Here is a 21,679-nt window from a genome sequence, read left to right as displayed (position 1 = left end):
TTTCCATAGCCACAGAAGGGCCCCAGTCACCTTTTCATCACATCCTACCCAAGTGCAAACTGGCCAGAGATCTCAAAGAGACATATGACAGGTAAGATGGATTTTAATCCTAGCTGACAGTGTGCTGTTTCTCACTGAAATCTCTTGGTTTTGTTCCTAAGGATATTATCTACTTTCTCATGCTGTTAATTGTTGGGATTTGGGTTTTAAACCAGGCACAGCAATGTGAAGCCTGGCAGTCAAGTGAAATGTTTGCAGAACTGTTATCCTGATCATTATCTTGGTCTGTCTTGCGTATCTTGTGGTTCTTCAAAGTTGGTGATATCTGTCACAGCTTTAAGAATTGTTATTTTCTTCCCTAGCACAGGGCCACCTAATAGCAAAGAAAGTGTAGAACTGACAAATGTCATAACAGGGATATCACAGCCTTGGGGAAGTTCTCTAAACCTGCAGCTAAGAGGAAAGTGCTGCAAGAGCACTGGTGGGAAGCCAGGTACTGCCCTGGCCCCATTTGTGCATGTCAGGACAGCAAATTTGGATGAGATGCTGTGGCCTCCAGCAGCAGGGAAAGTGTAACATGCTGTTTCTTGACTGGATTAGAAGTTCTGGCAAAGGTTTCAAAGCAGTGTGGGGCTGGTGTTGAACTTGAGCAGGAGCCTGTGCCTGTCAGTGCTGCCTCCTCAGACCCAGGGGCTCCTCCAGCCAGGAGATGTGCTTGGGGAAAGGCCTGGACAGAGGGACACAGAATCTCTGTGGGGGGGGGAAGATGCTGTGCTCCTTGCTTGGGGTGTTTGTCAGGGATTCAGGGAATCAGGCTGGAGTTCCTCAGGGACCCCTTTATCCTCCCTGGGTTGTTTCTTCCCTTGGACAAAGGGGATCAAAGCCCTGTAAGGTAAGGCACTGGCAGCCTAAATAATATAATGGTTGCAAAGAGCATTGGAAATCTTCTGCTAAGCTGCTCCTTGTGTTCAAGAGCTGTAAATTTCATCTGGTTTGAAGGAATGTGGTATATGGTTCCACACACCTTGCACAAAACCTGTACTAAACTTTTAAGTAAGGCAGTTTTTATGCAGCCTGTAATTCTCATATTCCAATTATATTTTTTTGCTCCTCTAGGGCAATGTATTTTGGGCAAATCCTGATCGTGTTTCCAAATATTTTGGGGACACAGTGACATCTTGTGGCATTCAGCTGTGACTGTAGCAACACAGAGCCTGAGCTCATGGATTGTGCTGATATGAGCCTTCCCAGAGATAAGGAGGAACAGACAGATATAGTGAAATACACTTTGGTGCTGCCCCCAGCTGTAAAACAAGGCAGTTTCTCCCTGATTTAGGCATTGTGGGTGGGGAAGAAGTGGTGCAAGTTGGGTTTTGACACTTTTGTATGACGCTGTCAAAAGCAAATGTAAGAAATAAGGTGTCAGTAAAAATCTGAAGTGCTGCTTGCTCAGTTGGAAAGTTGTACTTGAAAAGGAGCTGACAGTGTTGTTGGGTGATAAGGAGATGTTCTGCAGGGTTTTTCTATTAATACTTCATATGAGAGCATAGGAAATATGCTTGTTATACCTGCAGTCAGATCAGCTGAGAGGAGCTGCAGCACCTTGCCAGGCAGGCATAGATTTAAAATTATTTTTTAGTAAGGTAGAAAAAAGCTTCTAGAAATACAATTTTTTTTTCTGCAAGTCCAGGTTGAATTAATTATTCCTGTGTGGCAGCAGCTCTGGACTGAAGTCTGTGTGGTCTTCTGTGAAGTGAGGGTTAGTTGTAAGTGACATGGGGTTACAAAAGGAGGCAGAGAGACAAGAATGCATAAAATAAATCTTGTCTGTAAGATAGGCACCAATCCTGCTCACAGTTGTAAAACTCCTGCTGTAATGAATATTTTATCCAGTTTGGACACCACGTTTCAAGAGGGATTTAGGCCACCTAGAGAGTGTGGAGGAGTGTGAATGACCTCAGAGGGAAGATGGAAAGATTTGCTCTGTTGCTTTTAAAGGAGAGAGCACTGCTGGGAAGGGTAAACCTTCAGATGCATGCAGTGACAATGTGCTGTTCTAAATTCACAGACACTTCTGGCATAGCCTTTGGCTGTAGGAGAACAGCCAGTGGAGTGGAGAGAGCACTTTGAATTGCAGATGGAGCCCAGCTCTCCGTTTGAGATTTGCTCCAACCAGCATTTCCTGCTGATTTCTGCAGTTCCAGCTCAATTTCCAGGGCTGCTCCAGAGGTGCTGTCGAGCCCTTGTCTTCCTGTAGATGGTGCTGAGGTATTTCAGGCAAGACCCAACATGTCCCTGAGCAAGTTGGTTTGTGCAAAACCACAAGTAGAGGAATATTTTTGTCATTCCAAGTGTTCCTTGGTTTTGAATGAGATGCCTGTGTTCCATAAGGCAGGATCAGTACCCAGGACATCTTGACTGGAAATGGAGTGGTATTACACTGACAGCTCACAGACTTTCAGCATCTACTTCCTGGCACATTTTGTCTCTGATGGAGAGAACTAGAATGTTTCATTTTTATTAATTCAGAAATTTGAGAGTCTTCATTCATCTTGGCCCCAAACTGAAGCATTGGTGTGGAACAGAAATTATTTTTAGGCCCAAGAAAGTTTTCAGGACTTCCAGTGCTGAAAAACTTAGTGTTGTTAAAATATGTGTCTCTTTTAAGGAGGTTTCACATAGTTGTATCTCCAGCTGTAGGTAATATATGAGCTTGATACTTACTAACTGCCTGGTTCTAGCAAACTCCTCCTATCTTTGCATTGGAATAAAAGTGAAAGTATGGAGAGGTTTTTGGGGAGGTTTGGATTTTTTGTTTCTTGTTTTTAATACAGAAAGAGCCTTTATAAATTTTTAATCAAGTGGAACTTGAACTGTGTGATAGATCTAGCTCATATCAGGAGCTCAGGGAATAATTCTATGAGACTTAATGAATTATTAGATGTGATTTCTATGGCTGTGCTGTAAAATATAATTCAACTACAGTTATTTATCAAAGGGCAGCCCTTTGTCCTTTATAAGGAAATGTGAAATCAAAGCTCTGAGTAATCACAACCTCTAGGAAAAAGAAACTGCAAAGCTTCAAGCTCACCTCCACCACACTCAAAACCACAGGGTTAATTTCTGATATAAGCATGATAGACATGATATGAGGTGTGTATTTTGAAAATTTAATAACATTTTAAAGTGGAATTTTTTTGTTTTGCCAGTATGGAAAAGGCTGCAGTTCTGTGAGATGCTGGCAAACTTTCAGGTTCCCATTTGGGGCAGTAGCTCCAGTTCAGGACACAGCAGAGTAGAGTAAAAGAGCAGTGGTAATCCCTGAAATATTCCCCAGCTTCCTGCAGCTCTGGAGGGGTTTCTGTACATTCACAGCTTTCAGCTGATTTCACTTCCCAGAATTACCCACAGTCCTGTGAGCCAGAGTAAATATTGGACAACCACAGCATCCTCTGATAAGGAGGTCCATGGCTTAACTACTTTCTGTGTTTCTTTCTATTTCTTCTGAACTTTGCTCCTTCTTATATCATGAGATGTCTCATGGGCCTTGTGATGGACAGACATTAAACAGCTTTTTCCTGTTTGCCTCTCCCTGTCTCAATATTAAACTCTGTTATCTGATCATCCTGATCCTTGCCCATGTATCCCTCAGATTGCTCATCAGGTGTTACCAAACCAAAGATTAAAAAAAAAAAAGTGTTGAAACTGAGTTTTTGTGGAATAAAATGTCTTGGAGGCTTTAATATCCTATTGCCTGAATCTTTGTGTCTGTACTGGGGACATTATTTAACTCTGCTGTCTGGCTAAGGGCAAAGTGTTGCTGCTGGAGGGTGTAGCTTGTTCTTTGTCAAATTACAGACACTTAAATTATTTTTCATGCAAGGAGGGGCAGGTGAAAGAGAAATTGTGTGCATAAAGCTATAATGAAGGCTGGAAATTGTACAGCTGAATGCAAATGCAGAAGAATGAAATTAAGATCCAGATCAGAACTGAAAGTCTGGTTTTCTTGTTGTCTTTAATGTATAGAGCACTGAAGACAAAATTATGCTGTGGAGAGTGCAATTATGTAATTAAAGCTTTTGCCTTAGTGCACTTGGACCAAAGAATGGATCTTTTTCTGAGTGTTAAACTCTGCAGGGAAAATGTCCCTGTGATGCCTTGAGAGGCTGTCTGGAGCAGAGGCTAGATAGTGTTAAAGGAATATCTTTATCTGAAGTTCAGAGTTACACACCAATGCAGTACAGAATCTGGGAAATATGAAAACTAAAATTTAAAGCATCACCTGCAAGTGTTTCATGCTTTCATGTATCTCTGCTGCTCTTGGTAATGTGTTTTTACAACCCCAAGAGCTTTCAGGTGGTCTCTGAACTTGCTTGTCCCATTCCTTTGTTACCGTGTTTCCCATTGTGAGGATTTGGCCTGGGAGATGGTGTGGATAACCACAGCTTCAGCCCTTTTCCCTGATGTATTTTGAGGGAATCCAGCTTTCTCTGTCAGTTGTTTTGTGGTGGGATAAGCAATGTTACTGGAGCTGCAGCATTTAAAGAACTAAGCCAGAGGTGTTTGTGCTTTGCATGCTCCTTCAGGGCTGGGAGCCTCTGAACAGATGAGACATTGGATTCACCCTCTCAGTTCCTTTTAAAAAGAGGAAAACACAGTATCTGCCCCATTTGCAGCTTAAAAAATCAGCATTTTCCAGATTCAATGCAAGATTTGAGAACAAAACGTTATGAAAAGCTCTGTCTGCTGTGAGATGTTCCCCAATGAGTCTGATCATGTACAAGGCAGGAGGGGATGGTGTTTGCTCCCTCACCACTCTGTTGTGGTTTGGTGAGTAGCTGCACCAGCAGCCAAAGCTACCCAATATTTTTGTTTAAAGCTGGAATTTCAGCTCTCTCCAAACCCTCTGCACAGCCTGATGAGCTTGTGACTTGCAGTTGAGTGCTGGTTATAAATGGTTAAATCACCACATTAAGACTTTTCCAAGATGTGTATTTGCTCCTGGCCTGTTCCTGGCATGTTTTTTTAATTTGTTTCATGTAAAAGGGGAAATTCATGGCAGTTATTGACACAAAAGTCAAATTGCACGTCTCAACACACTTCAAATTTAAAATTCAGGTGAATTTTCAGAGTGCAAACTTTGAATCTGATTTTAAGCCAAAAAGCATTGTTTGGGGAGAAAGTTTAAAATGAAAGAGCATTGAGAAATTCAGTTTTCTGGTGTAGACAAGGCTAGCTGTTGCTTGAGATTGATCAGCAAGTTTATGTGTTCCTCACTCATGAAGAGGTGTGGGCCTTGCTGCTCCCTCCCAGCACAGGTGTTGCCAGGCCAGCATTCCCTGCCTGTGGAATGGGAATATTGTGAGGGTTTGCAGGGTGGTGCTGGCTTAGCTCCTTATGGTGCATTACCCATTTGAAGTAAATATAGTTTCCTCCTGAGGTGTATTCTACCTTTTGTTTAAATTTGCAGGCATCTGTAGAAGCACCTGAATTATATTCCTGGCTCTAATCTCCAGCTTTTGTGGATTTTTTCAGTAAAAGAGGCTTATTCTTGCTTTCAGGCTGAGCACCAGGGTCAGACTTTATTGTCTTTATTATTCCTGAGACATCCATTGCTTCCACTCCAGTCCTGTTGTCTGGAGTCAGCTTAAGGGTTTAGCTCAGTCCCTGTGGTTTCGTAGAATGAAGAAATCATGTAACAAGCACATTTGTGATTTCATGTGACAAGCAGGAACAGGTTTGTGAGGAAATAAACAACCTAAACAGAACTGAAGGAGGCTGTTATTGTGGAATTGTGCTGCTTGGAACAGTCCTTGCCCAGAACAGACATCCTCTTTTCTTTTTGCTTGGAGGGGAAGATGGAAATTGGAGGTGAAGCAGTGCCCAGTTCATCTTTGCCTTTTGCAGCTTTGGCCTAGAGATTTTTCCTTTGCCTTGCAGTAGATCTTGAATAAACTTCTTTAACTTGAGACACTGCTGCAACCTTAAGAGCAGAGGGAGCAGAAGGTCAGTGGTGAAGTCTCAAATTCCCTCAAAATGCTCTAGGGGATGGTGCTCTGTAAGCCCCAGTGCAGGAGATCCTTGCAGTTAGGAGTCAGCTGGTTCCCAGCCAGCCTGGGGACAGACAGGGTGCCTTCAGTCTTAGCCTGTCCTGCTCTGATTTCTGTGCAGGGGTGACCCTGGCACTGTTTTCATTTGTGATACAGGGTAAATGCTGTATGGATTCATTGCCTTCCTGTTTTAGTCTCTGCACGACAGGGGTGGTTCGTTTACACATCAACAACTGGCTGGAAGTGAGTTTCTGCCTTCCTCACAAAATCCACTATGTTGCCACCAACTTCATACCCCCAGAAGCAATTGAGAGGAGTCTGAAATCTATCAGGTAAGAGCAAGCTCTGCCCCTCAGAGTGTGGCCAGCCCTTGTTGCTGTTCAAGGGTGATGCTGCATGTCTGAGGAGGCACAGGCAGAGGGATGGTGTGGCTGGGCTGTGCAGGAGGGGGCCCTGGGCTCTGACAGGACTCCCTGGAGCTGCTGCTGTGGCTCTGTGGTGCTGCTGGATTCATGGTGGTGGAAAGACACAGTCTTGGTGCCCACTTTAGATGTTGTACTGAGGGGATGTTGCAAGTATGGCCTGCACTGTTTACAGCCAGGAAATAATTCTGCTTCTGGAAGAGAGCCCAGGTCCTGTGATACCTTATTTCCTGTGTTTGTTTACCTGCAGAAGTAATTAACTTCTGCTTTCTTCCTTTCTTCTACTCCATTCTGTATTTCAGTAATGCAGATGAGCAGTTTTCAGACTTGTTCTCAATTGTGTGCCAATACAGTGCAGTCTTTTTTCCTTGTCAGTGTGGGGTATCCAGTTACCATATAAACCCCTGTCTCCTTTTCACAGGGAGTGTCTTATGCTGTGACATAAAAATAAGCTTCTTTTGAACCCAGTTAGAATAAAAGGATGATATTAGAAATTCTTTTTTTGCCATTACATTGACCCCAGGTATCGTGGTGTGGGAATAACAAAGCCTTCAGGAAGAGCTGCAGTTTACTGTGCAAATGTATTCTATTTTTCTGCAGGCCTTACCATGCCTTATTACTTTTAAATGATGAGAAGTCATTGCTTAATGAGCTCCCGTTGGACTGCTCTCCTGCCCTGGTGAGAGTAATTAAAACTACCTCTGCTGTGAAGAATTTGCAGCAACTGGCTCAAGATGCTGACTTGGCATTGCTGCAGGTATGGGGAGCTGTCAGCAGCTGCTGAGCCTTTTAAATCACGAGGTGTTTTCTCCTTTTCTCCTGTGTGCCCCTGGGCTTCTGTGGGGCAGGAGCACAGCATCTCCCTCAGTGTGAGCAGGGAGAGCCAGCCTGAGCCTGGGGAAAGGCTGCAGAGACAGAGGGCAGGGCTGCAGGGACAGGGCACCCTGCAGCCATGTCCTGTCTCAGATGGGAGTCCCCATCCTGGGGGTCTCTAATCCTCACCACTGCTCAGAACAAGTCCATTAAACAGGCTGATGAACAAACTGTGAGCACCTCCAGAGCTGCCTCCCACAGCCTCCCTGGTCCAGCACCTGACCAGCATCAGAGTGAAACCTTTCCTCATACCTAATGGCAATTTCCCATTGTTCTCCTTCCCTGTGTCCCTTTGAGGAGAGTGGCTCTCTGTCTTCTCTGTGCCTCCTGTTTGGTATTTAAAGCCAGAGCAGATTGTACTCCTGACTGACACCACAGTGGCCTGCCTTGGTCCTTCCACACTGATGTCTACATGCAAATGAAGCACCCAAAATGAAAGTAAAGGTTATGGCTGCCATGGCCAAATATGTTGCTTCCTCTGGAGCTGCCAAGATTTTTTCTCCCAAAGTATTGTGAATGGCTATACAAAAAAAAAAAACAAACCACCTTCCCATCTATTTCTCTTGGTCCTTTAGTGCATAGACTTGGCAGTCATGGGAAGAAGATTTAGTTTAGACTGGGTCAGAGATTTTGAGCCAGTCTCCCCAAGCCAGCAGCTATTTCCAAATGCCTTTCTAGCAGTGACAGCCAGCTCTCAAATCTGAATTGCTGGAGGTGATATGACGAGGCCTTGGGAAGTTTGTACCAGTGGAGGGATGAAACTCTGGCACTCACATGAGTTGTGAGTCCACTGGGAGACCCTTGTGATGATCATTTGGGATGATTATGTGAGATGATCCCAGAGAGGGAAGGGCCACTCCATGCTCCTAAGGGTCCAGACCCAGGGACACAACCTGTGCTCTGTGTGACAGGGAAACACAGCTCACCATCACATGTTCTCCTGCTCATAGGTCAGTGCCTCCTCTTGTTCCAAGGGAAAGGTCCTGCTTTGTAATAAAACTCCAGGTCTGCCTGCTGTGCTCTGTGGTGTTACTTGGCTATGGGATGAACTCTGGAAATTCCCTACTGCTTCTGTAGTTTTGTTCTCCACAAAAAAGCACAGTTAAATGCATCTAATGATACAGGCTGGATTTTATGTCTTGTAGACACTATTTATGTGGCTTTTCCAGAGCCATTAGCAACCACTGACTTGTTTAGCACATTAAAATACTTTGTGTAGCTCATTACTGAAATACCTCTGTGCAGTAAAAAGGCAGTGTTGGTTTCCTTTATGTTTCTGTCATAGCAGAAGCTGATTCTTTTGTTTTATTTTTCATGTATTTTGTTTTTCATGTATAACACAATGCATTTTGTGCATGAAGAAAAATAGTTTTTGGGGGCATGAAAAGAAACTCATCTTGCATTGATACAGTTTGAAGGAATTCCTTTGAGGCAGGAAATACTAAGTTGCTTAGAATGTGAAGTGAATCTCTGGAAATTCATAACCTTGTCAAATGCTTTTTGATCTGCCACATGTTATATTAAACCATGAATTTATTCTGAAGGCAGGGTGAAAGGATGGAACATTTTTCTTTAATTTCAGCTCAAACAAGACTTTTTTTGTTGTTGTATGAAACTCTTGCTGACAGTTTGTATATTGATTTTGCTCCCCTAATTTTCCCCTGTTTTCTCAATACAGGTTTTCCAGCTTGCAGCACATCTTGTTTACTGGGGCAAAGCAATTATTATTTATCCTCTTTGTGAAAACAATGTCTACATGCTTTCTCCAAATGCCAGTGTCTGCCTGTAAGTAGAAGGAAAATGTGTTGATGGCACAGTGCTGAGGAGTGCAGATGCACTGACTTTCCCTGACTGGATACAGAGTGGGATCTTTCCTCATGAATTTGTTGAGACTGTGCAAAACACAAACCATTACATGAGCCTGAACTTGCACAGCCAGTGTGGGCAGGGAGGAGCAGCAGAGCAGATCAATATTCCTCTGTGGTGGTGAGAGCCCTGGAAGCAGTATTTACCCTGTAGAGCTGCTGTCAGTAATTTTTATACTCCTTCTCACTGGATGTCCAATATGGGAACATTTACAAACCAAAATACTTTATGACTAAGTTAAATGAGTGGTTTATAGGGCTCTCTGTGTGGCTGGCACACCTGACATGAATCAAAAGTAGCAAAAGTTGCCCTTGTGTTGTTTCATGTGCTGGCATTCTATGCTGTGTGCCTTGTCACAGACAGAAGGCAGCATGGCCATTTGCAGAACCATTGCAAGGAAGATGTAGAGGCAGGGCTGGGTATTTTTGCTCTGCTGAAGATTGGCAATCCTTCCTCTGTTGGATTTCGAGATGCTTTTAGACTCTGTGTTGGAACTCAGTTATAGGAAAATTGTTTTAAATCAAAACTTTGGTGATGGAAGTATAAAAATATGGCTGGAAGGGACCTTGAGGTCATTCAAGAACAACTGTGCCTATGTCAAATATGGCAGTGCTGTTCTTGAAGACCTTTGAAGATGGAAATGCTGAGACAGGCAGTTTTCCTGATGTTTAACTTGGCTGTCCTTTAGTTCTCTTGTCATTTCTTGTCCTGTCAGCACGGGGAGGGGGCACAGCCACATCTGCAGCTGCAGCTGGCACACTCAGAAGTTGTGTGTGTATCCTGCCCAGCCCTGCCCAAGCCCTGTCCCTTTGATCAGAGGCTGCACAGGTCTGGACTTTTTAATCACTTTCATTTTTCTCTGGATTCCCTCCATGCCTTGGACAAAATGCTGGAGCTGAATGTAAGTCTGAGGTGAAAGTGTGTGAGCTTCTGGCTGGCTTCTGCAGGACACAACATGCCATCACCTATGCTGAGGGGTATTCTAGACCACAGGGAATATTACATTTGGGAATTGGCACTTCTGCAATGCTTACTTGGATCAAAGTTCCCCTGAGCAGCACTAGAGAGCTGATGTGTGCCTTTGCCTCTCTCCTGCAGTTACTCTCCCCTGGCAGATGCTTTCTCCTGTCAGTTCCGGGGTCACAACCTGCCCTCCATGCTGGCCAAGTTCTCCCTCCCCGTGTCCCTCTCCGAGTTCAAGAACCCGCTGGCACCGCCTGTGCAGGAGGTGAGCTGGGCACTGCCCACCAGCTCCTTGTTCTGCTGCTCACAAGGGATGCTGCTGCTCCTGGAGCACTCAGCCAGGAGCCTGCTCTTGCACAAGTTCCCCATTTCTGTCTTTCCAGCCTCATGATTTGTTGTTTCACGTCCTCGTGCCAAAAAGCTGTGGGGATGTTCAAGGTGAGAGGATGGTCTGTGCTGGCACTAAAAGAAGTATTAGAATGTTTCTTTTCATGGAGTGGTGTAGTAGGGAAAACTGAAACTCCATTTGTTCTGTTCCAAACTCTCATCAGTTGGCAGGGCTGAATCAAGTTTGTAGATTCATCACAATCACATTTGATTTTATTATATTGTCTGCTCCAAGTTCACAACCTTTTTTTAAAAGCAATCTGTCTGCTCACTTGGTTTTGCTGTAAAACTGGAATTGTTTAAAGGCTTTTTGAGGAAGTAGGCTCAGCATGGGGTCAGCAGAAGTCCATGTGTCACTGCATTAGCTTCTTGGTGTTAATAAAATATAGATTTTGGATTTGTGAGCTGTTTTGCTTGTGCATCGATCATGGCCTGTGGCATTTCTGGGAACTGGTGGAACACAGGAAGGAGCTCAGTAACATGAGGTCTCCTGGCTGACACTGTTCTGTTCCCAGATGGAGGAGCCTGGACCTCTGACCATGGCTCAGTGTGGCAAAGGAAGCACAGGCAGAGTTCTTCGGCTGGTTTCTCGTGGTGTTTGTTTCTGGCCTTCATACTTGGGTGCCATGGTGGCTCCATGGGTTTATCCCCTGCTCAGATATAGAGATTACCATCACCTGAGCACTCCACAGCTGTGAGGGAAGAATTGGCTGTAATTACAGGTTGGCAGAGATGATGATCAGAGATCAAGATAAGTAATGATGTAGGTCTAATGCCAGTAGCATGTACTGGTCAGCTGCCACCTTGGGAGGCAGAGGAAGAGCAGGACCCACTGTAGTTACAGACAAGTAAGTGTCTGAAAATTGAAGCTGAAGTCATAGCATTGATTTTATTCCTGCTGCAGTAGCTTCAGGAGACATTCTCAGTAGTCCTTTTAAAATCAATTACTTGCCTAATACTTCTTCTTCAATAGTTCTGGTTGTTCTCAGATGTCCTACTTTATTTTAAAATACATAAATAAAAGTCTGCCACTTACTGCTGTACTTATGCCTTGAAACAAGGGTGCAATAAATGCTTGCCAGAGCTAGTGCAATGCTAAAGTGTTTTTTAAGTGTGTACCTTCCCTCTGCTGCTCACCTGTCTGTGGTGGGGTCCTAAGGATCAGCAGCACAGCTTGCTTTCATCATCCTTTCAGCCTTATTGGAAGGATGAAGGAAGATGCTGTGAAAAGCTGTGGCTTTTTGATATAGTAAAGTGTGACAGTTCTTAGGGGAGTTTAGATTAGAGTGAGTTTTTATGTATTTTTATGTACTTTCTTCTACTTTGATTTATCTATGCAGGACTTGTACTTTTTTGTTTGTTTTTTAGTCTTTGAAGAGACGTGACTCTAATCCCTGCCCTGAAGTGGTCAGGCTCCAGTTGTAATTAACAGAGATCTAATCAATGCAACAATTAATCTAATGAAATGTGGGTGGGGTTTTGTTCTGCTGTGCTGTGCTAAAGGATATTGTACTCTGAACTGTAAATATTGTCAAAATGTATTTGCTTTGCCTCTGAAAAAAATTAGCAAAGGTGGGACTTCTCTCTGTAGTTTTGTTCTTTGTGTGCACAGGAAGGGATGTGAGGTTTTTTAGCTTTAAAGATTTCCATGGGTTTCTGTTATCTTGTGCTCTTTATCAGGCTGAGGGCACTGTCTGTGCTCCTGAAGGTCACTGTGCTGAGGGTCAGTGCTGTGGCAGGGGCTGCATCTTCTGCAGAAACTCTTGTGGCCCCATGGCATCCATCCCATTTGATTCTCTTAAGCATGGGATTGACTCCCTGCTTTTGGCATGTGCTTCTGGATGGGTAAAGAATACAGAAGGTATCAATAAAGCCACCAGAGGAAATAGGAGAGCTCTCAGAGCCCTTTCTGGCTTTATACAAAAATATTGCTTGATTTGAAAGGGGGCAAAGTTATTTTTGTTCAGTTACCATTACATGAGTGAAATTCCTCTATTTCTTTGGGTAGATGAAAACAAAAAATGTGCTGCTTGGTGTGCTGTGATATTTTTTGGCTGGCAGGAGATATGAACAACCTGAGCAAGGACAGGACTGTCTTGAGAGTGCATGGCTGAGTTCTGCTTTTGCTGTCTGCCTGTCAGGTAGGTGAGTGGTGTGTGCCAGGCCTGCCAGTGCTCTCAGCTGTGCCCTGTGCCAGAGACTGAAAGTCTTGATCTCTTTTCTTGTCTGAGATGAGGAGCAGTGTATTGCAGTGGAGCCCTGGTCAGTGTGAAGTTGAGAAGATTTTGGTATCCATGCAGTGCTCCCTTCTGCTTCCTTTCTCTGTGTTTCCCTTGGATTCCCTGGGACAGCAGCAGGGTGAGGATGAGCACATGCCCTCAACTCAGCTGTTGAGCCCAGGCCCTGCTTTTCCTTCCTCCTCCCAGGTGTGTGCACACAGGAGCCTTCCTCCCTTTCCTCTTCACTTTCCTAGAGCTCTGGCTCCTGTCCAGCCTGCCTATTCATTTAACTTGTTTCAGCTGCACAAGTTTTCTGCCAGATTAGCAGGTGGAATTCACTGGGGAGATCCAGTGAGCTCCAGGGCTGGCACAGAGTGAGGGAGGTGATTCCTGCAGAGCTTGTGGAGCTAGAGGGCTGGGGGAAGCAAAAGCTCTTCTCCCCATTTCACAGTGAGCTGTCCCTTAGCTCCATTGTGACTTGTCATGTCACCAGGACTTGCTGCAGTGCTTGGCTTTGTCCACCATGGGGTGGGTTGTGAGCTCACACAAAAGGGAACTCAACTTGCCTTTTGGTGTTTTTGCAGTTTGCATCTCCTCTCCCCCCACCCCAGCTGCTGGCTCATGTCCCTGTGCTGTCCTCCTGTGAGTGGCACAGCCTTGCTGTGACTGCAGCCACACTGGGGTGGAGCTCTGGGGTTGCTCAGGGGCTGCACACCCCTTCCAAACCTCCTGGGAAAGCACAGGAGCACCTGGTGCCCCAAAGCCTTCATGACTGGCAGGATCTGTACCAGGCACTGCTGCTGCTGCAGAGGGAGGCTTTGACCTGCTGTTCAGGATAAGGATTTCTTTGTCCAGCATCAAATTTCTTTACCCAGCTACTCTGCACAAAGTTGCTTTGCAAACCAAGAGTTAGGGATGATGTTTGTGGCTTCCCCTCCTCTGCATTGTAACCTCAGCCAATTTATCTGCTTCAGAAGCTGTAACACCTCTCTGCCCTGCCTTGAACAAACATGGACTAGCAGGAGGCATTTTCTTACCTGTAAGGAGTATTCCTAGGTGAATTAGACATCCCATTTCCTCCCTGCATCCCCTTTATCATAATGCACATTGTCATTATTATTGTGGTTCTTTAATTCTCCCTTGATGGGATGTGGATAACTGCAGAAAAAAAAACCAAAAAACAAACAGATGGGAAACCAGGACAGCTGCTGCTGAACAAAATCTGATTAACTTTTTACTTTTGTTTTAGTCAGTCTAGGCCATCCTGCTAGGAGCCAGGCACAGGGAGATGAGGCCTCTGCCTTGTGCCTGCAGAAAATGTGCTGAGCTTTGAGCAGGGCTCATGGAAAATGAGGCAGGAAAATGTGTCAGGGGATGGAGTGGGAGGGGAGCTGAGCTGCCTGCACACCCTGAATGGGCAGCTGTGTCTTCAGGGAGCCACACTGCACATGGGGCTGCTCTGCTGGAAGGCATTAGGAGCCACAGGAGCTTTTGTAGGTAGAAGTAGTGAAGTGGGATTAAGATGCATTTATATTCAGCTGGACTGGGTAGAAAATCAGGGGGTTAGCACAGTAAGTTAAAAGAATATGTCAGGCTAGGCCTGAATGGAGGGAATGGTTAAGCTGAGAGTTCAGAGCTGTTATCTAATGATTGAAATGGCAATATTAGACAGTAAATGTTTCATCCTACATCAGTAGGAGTTTGCAGGGTCTGCTTCCTGTAAAACAGGGGAAGTTTTCATAGCTTATGTGTGCTCCATGAAACAGCATGGTTTGAGTGCTAAAGGAAGGTAATGCATGTCAGCAAACATCCCTGCAGCCCAGTGGCTTTGAAGGTGTCATCATCCTGAGGCAGGCAGCCCTCAGTTCTCCACTCAGACCTTGAAGAGGATTTGTATCAAATAACTGGATAATCCAGGCTGTGTTTTCACTGCTCACATGAGAAGCAAACTGGGATTGTTTCTAGACTGCTGTTTTCCCTTCCCTTTTCTGAACCTGTTGCTGCTCTCAGTTATCTTTAGCTTTTTAGGCCTGGGAAAGAAAACAGCCTTAAAGAATCCTTGCAGGAAATGTAAGACATTTCTCAAGAGTTTTAAAATAGCCCCAGAGAATTAAGAATGCTGGATCTTGTCCCTCCAAGACCTGGGGCTGAGCCTTCCTCCAGTCATCCTGAAGTGCCCAGCTGGGCTGATGTGCAGTGCTGTGTTTTTGGAAGCTAGTGCAGCATCTGTGCTTGTGCCAGTGAGCACAAAGCAGGGCACTGTACCAGTGCCTTGCATGACAAGAGCCTGGCACTGCTCTGGGAATGGCCCTGGGCTGCTCTGTGCCAGCAGGAACAAGCCAGATGTGGCTGCTTCAGCAGACAGGACCCCCTCAGAGCAGGCTGGAAAGAGGCAGCACAGGCAGACAGGAAGCATGAAAGGAACATGGATGAAATTTAGATTGAATTGGTAGTTAAATTAAGCAACAGAAGATGTTTCACTTTATATTTCCATCACAGTTCTGGTGTTCCAGCCAAAAAAGGCTGGCTCTGGATTCCTGCTGTGCCAGAGCATGACTGAGGCAAGCAGTCCTGGGATGAAGTTCATCCCAGTCTGTGTGGCTTCAGCAAGGAGCCCAGCTCCAAGGAAGTGCCCTGAGAGCAGGCACAGAGAGAACCCCACACCTTTGGGGAAGGAGCAGCATTTCCAGCCAGCTCAGCACAGATGGTGCAGGGAAGCCTCTGCAGCCCTGGGTGAGCTCCATGGGAGGAGCAGATGGAGAATGGATGGAAATGCAGAGCTGGTGTCCAGAAGCACAGGCAGCAGGATGTGTTAGCAAAGCCTCTGCTAGAGCTGATCTGTGGAGACACTTCTGCCTTTGGTAAGAAAAGGGTCTAAACCTGGAGGAAGTGGGAATGGTGTGAGGCACTTGCAGTGGTGACACAAAGCTCATCACATAGACAGGGGTCAGTGCAAGGTGCTGCAGCACTTGGTCTTTTTCTGGGTTTTAAGAGGTACCAAATTCCTGCTGAAGTTTGGCCAGTACAGAAAAATGCCAGGCATCATCAGTCTCTGGTCTAGGGATTGCTGTTCAAGTTTACTTCAGGATGGAAGAAGAGTTTCCTCAAATTCTCAGGGTAGTCCAGATCTCCAGCTCTCCTACCCAGAGATGGCACAAAGGTGTTTGGCAGGGCTTGTTGTGGCTGTCAAGCTGTAGCACCACTGCTGCCTGGCTTCTTGTTCCACTGGGCCATAGCTGCTGGCTCGGGGTGCCTTTCCAGGTATTTCCACAAGGGTGTGGAGGTGATGGTGCATGTGCAGGATTAGAGAGGGCTGGATGAGACTCTCCATGCACACGGAGCTCCAACAAAAGAAATTGGCTGCTTTTGTAATTCATGGAACCACCAGAGTGCCCAGGGGAGGCTGGTCTGTGGGTCAAGCCCTACTCACTGCTTCTGGCAGAGCCTGTCTTCCTGTCTCCTTGGATTTTTCCAAGGTTGTTTTGTGCAGACCTCTTTCATTTGCTAATCAGACATTGTGTGCCAACAGGTTGGAAATTTAAGTAAAATAAATGAGCCCTCTTTCCATCCAGGACTGCATCTGGAAGGAAGGATTTCAGCAATGTAATCACTGCAGTAAACCTTGCTCTTCCAGGCTGGCTTCAGATCTTAGCAAAGCATTATGTCTTTGGTGTCTTTTGCCAACCTTCCTCTTCTCTATTTTTTTATGTTAAACATGTAAAATGAATTATGGCTTTTCCAAAAAATGGATGTTTGAAGGCGATCCCAGATCATATGTTTTAAGATGAAAATCCACTGAGCCCCCAGAAGTGGTAATCCCTGAAAAGACAGGGTGTGGGTCTGTCTGCAAACAGAAGAGTTTTCTTCTGTGATTTGATAGCAGAGGAGGAACTGAGAATTACCAGATTTATGGAAAAAGGAAAATTATGTGGGCTGATGAACTTGGGTTTGGGGCTTTTATTGTGATTTGGCCTGTTACCCTGATGATTAATGCAGCAGAATGAGCTTCCTTCTGAGCCTGAGCTCATGCTGCATGTGTTTGTCTCACCAAAACAGTGGTGGTTGCTATGAAATCCCCAAACAGCCTTGTCAGTGATTGTGTTCTGAGCCCTTTGCTATGAGAGTTGCCTGCAGTGATATGAAAAGGCTTTTTATGCAGAAATCAAGACACAATGATACATTTTGAAGGCTCCTCCCAGATTTCTGAAAACAGACCCTACAAACACTTGCCCCTCAGTCTGCCCTTGTTGTGGTTCTTGAGCAGGTGTTGGATGTTTAATATTTGTTATTATTAATGTTTAATACATCTCCTTGCTTTTGAATCTCTTGCCTGCCTGAAAGCCCAGGTGCCTTTATTTGCTTTGGCCCTATATAGCAGAGGGAGGTGAAATGAGGGGTTGCATTGAGAGGAGCCTCCCTGGCAGCTCAGGCTGCTGTCCCTTGCCAGGGCTTGTGCTGCTGCTTCTGTATTGCCCAGCCCTGTCAGGCTCCAATCTCCAGAGCCTCTCCCATGGCTAATCAGCAGTTTCCCATCTGACAGCAAAGGGCTTCTATTCCTGGCCCCCTCCCCTGGTTGTTTCAGCTCTGCCCCATCACCCTGCCCTTTCTCTGGCCCTCTAGAGCAGCCTGCACTTCAGTCTGACCATGTGGGATTAACCCTTCAGTGATGTACTTTAGTGGCCCTTGTGCAGAAACCAGCAAACTGGTGTGGAGCTGAGGCAGGGGCTGGACAGGTTCCTTGGGGCTGTGCTGGTGAGTGTTGCATAAAGATTTGGATCATGAAAGGCTCCACTGCAGCCTGAGCACCCACAGAGGCTCTGGGTGTGATGAAGGTTTGTGCTTGGTCACCTTTGAGTGATTGGAAAAGAGACAAACTCTGGTGTGGGGCAAGAAGCATTTCTCCAGGTGACTCATGACTCACCAATGTACCCCGTGTGTGCTGTTCTCCTCCTGTGTCCCTCTGCCAGCTGCTGACCCTGCTCTCTGCCCTGCAGACCCAGCTGATCCAGATGGTGATCTGGATGCTGCAGCACCGGCTGCTGATCCAGCTGCACACCTACGTGTGCCTGATGGTGCCCCCGAACGAGGAGGAGCTGCGGGCCCAGGAGGAGGATCTGCCCTTCACTGCCAGGGTCGGGGGCCGGAGTCTGAGCACCCCCAACGCTCTCAGCTTTGGCTCTCCAAGTATGAGCACACCCTTCTCTGCTGTTCACACTCCACCCCATTTCTAGAGCTTCTCTTAGTGATGCCAAGGGCCATCAGGCTTTGGTAATGAGCCATCTTGCTGCAATTCTTGCTAATTAGGTCCAGCCTTTCTTAAATTTAGAGCTGGGCACTGGTGAAAGTCCTAGGGGCTATTAGACTTCTTTTTAGAAAGGAGTAATGCTTTGTAATTTGCCAATTTCTCATTTGCTCATGTAAAAGATTTTTATGAGAGGTACTTCTTTGTTTTCAAAAGAAACTTTTTCCTCCCTTGCTGCCCTCAGAAGTATCCCCTATGTTCCTCTGGCAGATTTTGGTTTTCAGGACAGAAAGAAAATGTGAGAATTTGTTCAAGCAGCATTAGTTTCTGTGGGCTGTAGAACCATTAGAGCCACTTGAGGAGACACAGAGCTGGCTTTTTTTTTTCACAAATGATTGATTTCTGCTTATGTCCCCTGATTTCTTTAATCTCCCCAGTGCCATTATTCAGGGTGATTCCAGGAAAGCATTCTTTCAAGAGGATGAGTCAGATGGGATGCTGAAATCACCAAACTTTCCTGCCTGTGCTGTTCTGAGCAGCCTTCTCAGAACACCACTGGACTTGGATATGGGGAGAGATCCTCTGTACGACTTTGAGCTTTACAGGAGTCATGAATTAGGGCAGAAATCTTGGAACATGAGTCAGATGAGTCTGTGATCTGCTTTTTCTGGCTCCCTCACAAGAGGATATTGCTTCTTGGCCTCTGCCTTCTCCCACCTTCTGTGCTGTTAGGCTTTTTGTGTTACCACTTCACGGTATTCCAGCACAGCTGTCTGGGAATTCTCTTTTCAAATGTTTTTTATGGACTGTTTATAATCTCCAGAAGTACAGTTTTCCACACAAATTGATGACTCTGTTGAAGCATTTGAATTTCCCATTGAGAAAATCGCTGTGTTGTCATATGACTAATTGCAGATTCATGGAGCACTTGGAGAGCCACTTTCTCTGCTCTCCAGAGAAGAGGGATTAGCTGGAAAGGCTTCACAGAAACTGCCTGAATCGATAAACTTTGCATCCTTCTGCTGAGGAATATAAAAATGTAGTGTGTGTGTTTGTGTCTCTCTTACCTTGACAGCCAGTAGTGATGACATGACTCTGACAAGCCCTAGCATGGATAATTCCAGTGCTGAGCTGATACCTGGTGGGGACTCACCCCTAAATAAGAGGATGACAGAGAATCTGCTGGCCAGCCTGCTGGAACACGAGCGGGAGGCCATCCTGAACGTGCCAGCTGCCCAGAACCCAGAGGATCTGCGCATGTTTGCCAGGTGAGCAGTGCAGGTGCAATCCTTGCTTCTTATCCTCCCTGCTTCATGGAGGGATTGCTGTGGAGTCTGAGCAAATCCAGGTGAGCAGTGCAGGTGCAATCCTTGCTTCTTATCCTCCCTGCTTCATGGAGGGATTGCTGTGGAGTCTGAGCAAATCCAGGTGAGCAGTGCAGGTGCAATCCTTGCTTCTTATCCTCCCTGCTTCATGGAGGGATTGCTGTGGAGTCTGAGCAAATCCAGGTGAGCAGTGCAGGTGCAGTCCTTGCTTCTTATTATGGAGGGATTGCTGTGGAGTCTGAGCAAATCCTGTTAGCCTGGGGAGCTGGAGGAGAAATTCTTTTGGGTTTGCTCCTGTGTTTCATCTGTAATACAAACTAATACTTGTGGCACTTGGTAGCAGAGTCCTGGGTGTGTGAAGGAGTGTCAGGAGTATGGGTGGATTTCACTGCCTGCCAGTTTTCCTGTGTCCACACGTGGCAGACACAAAACTGCACAGCCTAAAAAACCATTGTAAGCAGGCAAGGCTGATGCTGCCATGTTGTGACCATTGGTATTTCCAAGTGAGCTCTCCTTAATTTTATGGTTTGTAAACTCCATGGAAACAGGAGAGACAGAGCCAGCCTGAGTACTTCTACAGAGTGTCCCAAGGTGTGTTTGGCAGTGATGAGAGCTCACTGCTTAGGTTAGTTAAGCTAAAGGCATTAGGATGTGTGATCAGTAGCACACATTTTGTTGTTAAAAATTTGCACTCAACAAACCCAGGCACTATGTGGCAAAAGCAGAATGACTTCCTAAGCAGCCATCTGGGAAGAAAGGAGGGAGGGAAATACTATTTCTTCTGAAGGATTTCAAAACTCAGTGGCATCACTGGAATGCAACTTTCACTGTTTTTCATACTTGTGGAGCAGAAAACCACCTGAGGCAGGGACTGCAGCTGTTCCATATTCTGAATTCAATTGGTAATTCCCTGAAAAACCTGGTTCTTGCCCTAGGATGGATACAGGGAGGTAGCCAGGGAAATTGTAACAGCAGGAAGATGCTTTCCTTGTCTGTGGCAGAGTACAGCTCAGGGACTTGGACAGAGCTCTCAAAGCTTGTGGGTAGTTCCTTCTCTCTGAATTATTTGTCTCCTTCATCTGCAACTCTTCAGAGAATATGCTCTGACTGGGAGGCAACATTGGTCTCTTGAGAACTCTGAAGGGTTTTTTTTTCTTTATTACTAGCTAAGTCATTACAAACAGAGGAAGGAAAGTAACAATAAAATCATATTTAATAGCTTAAGACAGAATTTGTGGGGGACTCCTTGGACCACTTCAGTGGCAATGCAGATTCTCAGTTATCCTCATGAGAGGAAAGGATGTGATTGCTCCCCTCTCCTACCCTCAGCTGGGCAAAAGAGCCATTTGGAAGCTTTGGAATTGCAGATGCAAGAAATGACTCTGATTTCTTTGTGAGTGATGTTTATTGTGCACTTTGTTCCTGCCCCAGGTTCTTTTGCAGATCCCCAGGCCTTACCAGGTCAGCATTTCCAGTCTATTACAGATTGAATTGACAAGTGCAGAATGCATTGAGGCAACAGTGAGGAACAGAGGAACAAACAGATTAAACAACAAAATAAACAATAAACAGATGGGTCCTGTGGGCACATGTAGGAATGTTCATGTCAGACCCTCTTGGTTACTGCTGCTTTTATGAGACACCACAACTTGTAGGTTGTGGTGTATTTTCTCTCTTTTTATGTCACAATCATCAGAGATGAGTAAATCTGTTGCTCTCAGTGAAAGAACCATGGTGGAGCTGCCTGAAGGAGCTGCTCTCCCTCATTGTCCTCCTGCAGGTCCTGCTCCAGCCCTGGCCATCAGCTCTGCTCCCCAGCTGCCTCCAGAGCAAAGTGCTATAAATGCACAACTGGTGCCCTAAATATCCTGAGCTATTTGCCCTTCCCAGGGTGCTGTGTGTGCACACAGAGGGCTGGGCTATTTCCAGCACAGCAATAAAGCTCAGCCTGGCACATTTTCCTGTGCTGGTGCCTCTGAGTGCCTGTCCCTTGTCACACAGACAGCACAGAGTGCTGGTGCCTGTCCAGAGCTGTGCACAGCCTGTGTTTGAAGGCAGAAACCTTAAAGGGATTTAAGGAATTACTAAAGCTTGGTTCCAGCATTGGCTACATTAACCCTCATAACATTGAATGGGAATTTAAATCCAAGTTCTTTCCTAAGGTGCAACTAAAGGAGGGTTGGCATGTCCTTCCAGGAATGAGCTTGAGAAGGAGACAAGTTATTTTTGAGTTAGTTCCTCAGTAATGCACACTAAGCCTTCCTCACTGCACATTAAGCAGTGCTTTTGAAGCCTGAAGAAGGTGGAGGCTTCACTCATGGCTTCTCTCCCA

At 45.6% G+C, this 21,679-nt stretch overlaps 1 protein-coding gene across 19 annotated transcripts in view; it reads left to right on the top strand.

Moving 5' to 3' along the window:
* NPRL3 (NPR3 like, GATOR1 complex subunit) overlaps positions 1–21,679 on the top strand; it is a 41,458-nt gene that overhangs the window by 16,544 nt on the left and 3,235 nt on the right. For 11 of the 19 annotated variants that reach the window (XM_079320987.1, XM_079320998.1, XM_079321005.1 and 8 more), the window contains 7 exons: positions 10–91; positions 6,245–6,382; positions 7,073–7,229; positions 9,024–9,130; positions 10,310–10,439; positions 17,775–17,964; positions 19,098–19,290. In XM_079320987.1, the coding sequence (XP_079177113.1) occupies positions 10–91; positions 6,245–6,382; positions 7,073–7,229; positions 9,024–9,130; positions 10,310–10,439; positions 17,775–17,964; positions 19,098–19,290 (997 nt within the window). Of the gene's footprint in view, positions 1–9; positions 92–6,244; positions 6,383–7,072; positions 7,230–9,023; positions 9,131–10,309; positions 10,440–10,557; positions 10,613–17,774; positions 18,049–19,097; positions 19,291–21,679 lie in introns of those variants that run through there. The other 8 variants (XM_079321001.1, XM_079320991.1, XM_079320999.1 and 5 more) reach the window with 8 other exon arrangements.

The sequence above is a fragment of the Erithacus rubecula genome, assembly GCF_903797595.1.
Source record: "Erithacus rubecula genome assembly, chromosome: 17".
Lineage (NCBI taxonomy): Eukaryota > Metazoa > Chordata > Aves > Passeriformes > Muscicapidae > Erithacus > Erithacus rubecula.
This window is presented reverse-complemented; position numbering and strand designations above follow the sequence as displayed.